Here is a 6,029-nt window from a genome sequence, read left to right as displayed (position 1 = left end):
GTGAGTTGATTAGTATATATATATGTGTGATTATATTTTTAGTACAGCCGTGTGAACTCTTTAATATATAACTACGTGGTTGTCTATATTTTCCAACCATATGTGGCTGATGTATACTTGTAATTATATAAATGATTCAGATTGTCACGTGTACAGGAAAGATGCTACCGAATTTTTCCTCTCGACTTCTTGGGGGCGTGACAGCCCATGCAAATTACAAATACATCTCATTTCCATTTTAATTTCATAAGAATCATTCCGAATTTTCGACTATATAACTTTCAATTACAAATAGATCTAAACCTTCAACTAAATATTTTCAACTTTCAAGCATCCTTAAAACTTACAATTCTGAGAAACATAACCTGTCAGTGATCATAAACAAGCGAACAAACAGTGTTAAACTGGTAGAGTTGCAGGAAAAATTGTGATAACGACAGATTAAAAAATTAAAGCTCAGTTAACATTATTGCAAAGAGCATTAAAAGTCATTCTCAACTTTCTTTTGCTTATCCGACACGAAGAATATAGCATTTTAAGCTTACAATGACAAAATCAGTAGCATATCACGGGGCTGTTCGGTATCAAAGAAACTCACTAGCTAATCCAATACCTCTGTTGATTTATCAGTTGCTGCTGCATCCTTCTGAATTTCCAAAATTGTTGTGCGTTGGTTTAGGGCTTCATAGCGTTCATCGACGGTTTGATAAATGTTATTCACCTGGAAAAGCAAGCATCAATATTTTGATATTACCGTGGCCTCTTGCGGCTCAACTAATGATCAGACAAGATTAGAGTGACAAAAGAGAGACATTTAGCCATTGCATCAACGTGTAACAAGGAATGCCAGAGAAACATATACATATATTATGATGTAAGAATCTTAACTTGTTTCTGTGAAATCAATATAAACCAAAATTTTCCTTAGTATAAAAGCGAATTCTTAACACAAAATCAACCACTTGGCATCCATCCATCCTGAAGAAGGAAATATCGGGAGTGGACAAATGTAATTGTAATATCAAGGCTAGCCCATAGATGAATTTTGCTATGGTGACACAATTGGTATCATGGACCCTAAGAAGATCTGCAAGTAGCTAGATTACAGCTCAAGGATATCTTGTTAAGCTCAGTCCAACAGCTCAATGAGCCAAATCTCACCTTTTCCTTCAACTAAATAAGCAAATTAGACCAGATAATAATGTCAGCACGCCAAGTCGAACTTGTGTTCATAAATAAACTTGTTTACAAGCTTGCTGACAGTATCATGAAGAAACTTATTCATAGATAGATAACAAGAATATTATTTCAATAGATTGATGTATTCCAGTTTCATAAAATTGAAAATGATTTCTGACTTTAATCAAGTTTGAGTACCAGTTCCAGTCGACACCAACTCCAATCCCTTTCCCATGGATAAGGGACTAATGCCCTGTTTACTTGGGAGGGCGGATGTGAAAAGTGAGGGAAAATTTTCCACAGTTTACTTCACAAGGAAAGATGTATTATACTTCCTTTTCTCTATTTACTAGTTATCAAATAATCGACGGATGGATTTGTAAATCCATCTGCCGATCATTTTTTGGACTATTTTTCATCCGCCCAAATAGGACGGAATGTCTTTCTCTTCTCATCCTTTGCCGCATCTCCACATGCTCGCCAACCACAGACCAAACGAGGTGACCGTCAGGGCATCTCCACTGCCTCGTTGTCACGTGTTACCGACCTATAACTCCTCTTCTTCGTCATCATCGAACCCCCCCCCCCCAAGCAAGTCCATGTCCTCATCTTCTTACTTTTTCTTCTTCTGCATCACCATGTATCAACATGCAGACACCACTCAAAGCTCCCTCTTTTCTCTTTCTCATCCTCTTCTACCATGACCACTTTCGTCGCCGCCGCCATCGATGCTTCCTCATCTCAACACCTTCTTCAATGCAATATCCAAGCTACATCTTCACCTCTTTTTGAGTTTGTTGTACCCTTGTTTTTTTGCTCTGTTCTCCACAGTAGCCATCTCCCATCTCGCTGACAGCGCCCTGATCTGCATCCTCATGCCATCTCAAGTCACCGATAGGCGATTCAATCTCACATGCACTAGCGCCAACACTCCTACGGTGCCATGTACTCGAGCAAGCTAGCACTACAGCCACGACCGCGCCTCGCGCAGGACGGCACAGTGTCCGCCTCGTGCTGCCCCGGGAGGGTGGCCTTGTGAGGCCGCTCATCTCGCGTGATTTCGCCCTTTTATCTTTCTTCCCTCGCGCGAGATTTTACCCTTACCCTTTTTTTCTGAACTTTTCCTTTCCGCATGCTTTCCGTCGGATTCCTTTCTCCCCTATCTTTTTCTCTTTTCTTTTCTCTTCCCATGCTCAGAGGATTTTTTTTCCTTAGTGAATCCTTTCCCTCCTCAATCCGCTCCTCAAAGGAAACAGAGCATAAAGTATCCAAACTAGGGTTGACTCGAGATTAGTAAAATTTAAATGAATGGAATTCAAGCTTGAATAGCACAGTTGAATCAAGAATATCCACGAGCTTCATAATGATTTGTTAGGCTCAGCTGAGCCCATGCAAGGGAAAGGTTAGATCAAATTGACTTGTTTCCAATCCTACCCCCAAAATAGGTTGGACGGCATTAATAATGTTGTCTCATAGACCTATTTACATATCAAAGATTGGAAAGAAAGATTACATGATTTTGTTTTACCTTTTCATATGAAGGCATATAAGAACAGAAAGTATTCTCTCATATTACATGAAAAATATACTATTGGCAATAGGTAGATTGTCTTGTGATTATGACGTACAACAACTGTGAATTGTAACCAACAAAAACTAATTTAATTGAACCAAACCAACTCTGGGATCAAAAGGTTGTCATTTTCAGCTTAAAAGCCAAGGAACAAAGTCAAGCATGAACAAGAAAACAAAAATAGATTACAATAGAACTATTCACACAATGTCATATGATTCTGAGAGAAGTTTTCAAAAAGAACTTCGCCAAGGCAATTAAAACGATCTACCATAATTAGTAACAAAATTGAACAGAAAGCCAGTATCGTCTTCCTCAGTGAAACACTGAAACTTAGCCAGAATGCCAGATAATTCAAACCTTGCATTTAAGCAACCATAAAAAGCTAATTTCAAATCTAAGGAAGCTCTTAGATCATGGGAAATGTAAATTAACTGGCATTTTATTTTAAATATAATAGACATCCATTGAGGTAGAGAATCATAAAATTCATTTTTTTCAAGCTCTTCTTGTTAAAGCAGCTTGTTCTCTATGAACACTGAGATTAATTATATGAAGAAGCATACCCTTGTCATAGATAGTAATGCAAATTGCAAGACAATGAAATGCCTCCTTAACCACTAACCAAAGCAATGCAAGGAACTACAACTTTTTAAAACTTTCTTGAAATCATTAACTTTCTTGTTTGAAAAATATTATGCTAGCTCACTACACCAGTTTTTATGTGTATGCAACTTGAACTTTCTTATTCAAAAATTTTATTTATTTTAGCTCGCTATACAAATGTGTGTGTTTTCTTTCTCTCTTTATTTCTTTATCTCTTTTTGTGTGCGCGTGTTCATGTGTGTTTTTTTCTTCTTTATTATGCAATCTAAGGGAATCTCCAATAATTAAACCTCTAATTGAGGTTTTTTGTAACCCCCAATGTGCCACATCAAAAATGGAAAAACCTATTATTCTATCTACAATGAAAAAACCCCTTTACAACTATTTTGTGGGTCCTACATTACAAATCATCTATCTCCCTACGGTACAAATATCTCAAATCACAATGTAACACTACTTTATCATTAATTACAAGCTCAATCTTCAAGAGAAAAAAGCATATTTGAGTTGTCAATACTCCTCTTGAACTACAAACCTCAAACCTCACATCTATAATGCCTCAAGCTTTTTTATTGAGGTTTTTTAATTTTACAAACCTCTCACAAATCTTACATTGTAGATGCCCTAAGGACATAAAAGCATATGTCCCATAAAGCTCATGGAGCCATCCTACAACCAAGGAACCATTATGGGCGCATCATAGAAGTTTATAAACTAAACCTAAAACATTTTCATGGTATAAGTTTTCCAAGTAAAAAATCAGATCACGGAAGCTTCAGAATCATAGACAAGTGAGTTTAGTAGGTCTTTCAGTTAATAAGATAATTTTTGGTTAGTGTAATCATGCATGACTAATAAAATAATTTTTGACTGTTAATTCGCAGAGATCTATACAACCCTAGAGGAATCAAACTTAGAAGTTGGCCAGCATTCTCTCCATAGCACACGCCTTCACAACCAATCCTACTATCAAGCCAACCACCCATTGAGCTCTCTAGATCAAAGAGCTACAGGATCAGATACAAAGCAATTTTTACATAGATAAAAAAAATCGCGAAGAAAAAGTAAAGTAAGGTTTTCATACTAGCAATTCAACACTGCGTACAGACATCATTTCTAATCAAAACAAGTAGATGTGACGGGTGAAAAGAAAGAACCTGTAGGCGAATGGCATCGTGAGCGAACATGTAGTCCTTGTAGAGGAGATAGAAGCCAGCGATGGAGGCCGTGGCGGCGCCGGCGAAGAAAGACGCTATCCTGACCCGGAAAAGGAACCCCATGGCTCTCTCTTACAGCCTCACTCCCACTCTTCCGCGGCACGCGATCCGGGCAGATCAACGCTTGCAGACGACGGCAAGCCGGCGAGGTGTTTGCGATGTGGTCGGGCCGACGAAGCTAAATTAACATTCCGTTGCCTCGTCTTTTCTGCGCCGCCCTTGGTCAGCCCATGAGGCCCATTTATCCTCACCTAGCACAATTTTAAGCTCAAATAAAAACGATAAATTTTACCTTCCTTTAATTTGAAAATATCTGAAAGTCTTTATTGAATTTAAACTTGTGAAGGTTTTTTGAAAAAAAAAAAAAAAAGATAAAATATAATGGGAAAATTTGTGAAAATAAGCAAATTCGTTTAGTATTTTTCAATTATATTGTTTCAATTTAGTTGTAAAGTTACTTCTGGAAACTAAGGAAAAATAATATATAAATTATTTTACATTTGATTTTTCATTAAAATAGATCTAATAAATTCTAAATAAGATCTTCAATGATACCATAAATATCAAATTCATAACAGAATATGTAGCCCAGTTGGTAATCGGATAAGATTTGTCACTAGTGAGGCACGGTTTGATTTTTGAGTCGAGTAATCAATTGCCGAGCTCAAGTAGATTGCAATCGCCAAATAGTTGCCCAAGCCCAAGCCCGAGTGGGAGCAACCAGAGTAGGTTGTGCTCCCGACCGCCCAAGCTCAAGCCCGAGTGGGAGCAATCCGAGTGAATTGCACTCCTAAGTGTCCGTGCCCGTGCCCTTGCCCGAGCCCAAGTGGATTACTAGCGATGATCTCTCAAACACAGTGTTGTAAATAGCAGTAGGTAGTCATAGAGTAGTCAGTAACCACATACCGCCTCAACCGCATAGGCACCGTCAGTGGCTGCCTCGACCGCCTAGGCCTTGTTAGTGACTGTCTATCGCTTCAACCGTCTAGGCGATGCCTAGGTGGTTAAATTTTTTTATTATTTTTTATACATAATATTATAAATAATCATAATTCTTTATGATGTTTATGTATAAATAAGTTTTATACAATACAATTTATATAAGGTATGAATAAATATATAAATACAATTAACAAGATAATTAATAATAATTCATCGCCGTATTAATATAAAAAATAATATCATTACTTGTACAAAAAAAAACTCTAAGTTTAAAATTTAAAATTTCAACCCAATATGACAATAAGCAAACAAAGACTAGACTAAACATAATTAATCTTCTAAATCATCTACATATGCACCATCAACTACATCCATAATCATCTCATCACCAGACTCAAAATCAACATCTTTTTCATTCTTCTCCTTCGATGTATCTAAATCGTCATCAAGTTCTCTAATGGGGATGTTCCTTGCGCTCCTCCTTGGTTGTAGCATTTCATCCACTCCCGAGA

At 37.3% G+C, this 6,029-nt stretch overlaps 1 protein-coding gene across 1 annotated transcript; it reads right to left on the bottom strand.

The window, feature by feature from the left end:
• Nucleotides 1–441: 441 nt before the first annotated feature.
• Nucleotides 442–4,806, bottom strand: LOC121984544. The gene is made up of 2 exons (XM_042537518.1): nucleotides 4,516–4,806; nucleotides 442–721 (listed from the first exon to the last, which is right to left on the bottom strand). The coding sequence occupies exons 1-2, from the start codon at nucleotides 4,636–4,638 to the stop codon at nucleotides 602–604; spliced, it is 243 nt and encodes an 80-aa protein (XP_042393452.1). The 5' UTR covers nucleotides 4,639–4,806; the 3' UTR covers nucleotides 442–601.
• Between the last annotated feature and the right edge of the window lie 1,223 nt (nucleotides 4,807–6,029).

The sequence above is a fragment of the Zingiber officinale genome, chromosome 5B (assembly GCF_018446385.1).
Source record: "Zingiber officinale cultivar Zhangliang chromosome 5B, Zo_v1.1, whole genome shotgun sequence".
Lineage (NCBI taxonomy): Eukaryota > Viridiplantae > Streptophyta > Magnoliopsida > Zingiberales > Zingiberaceae > Zingiber > Zingiber officinale.
This window is presented reverse-complemented; position numbering and strand designations above follow the sequence as displayed.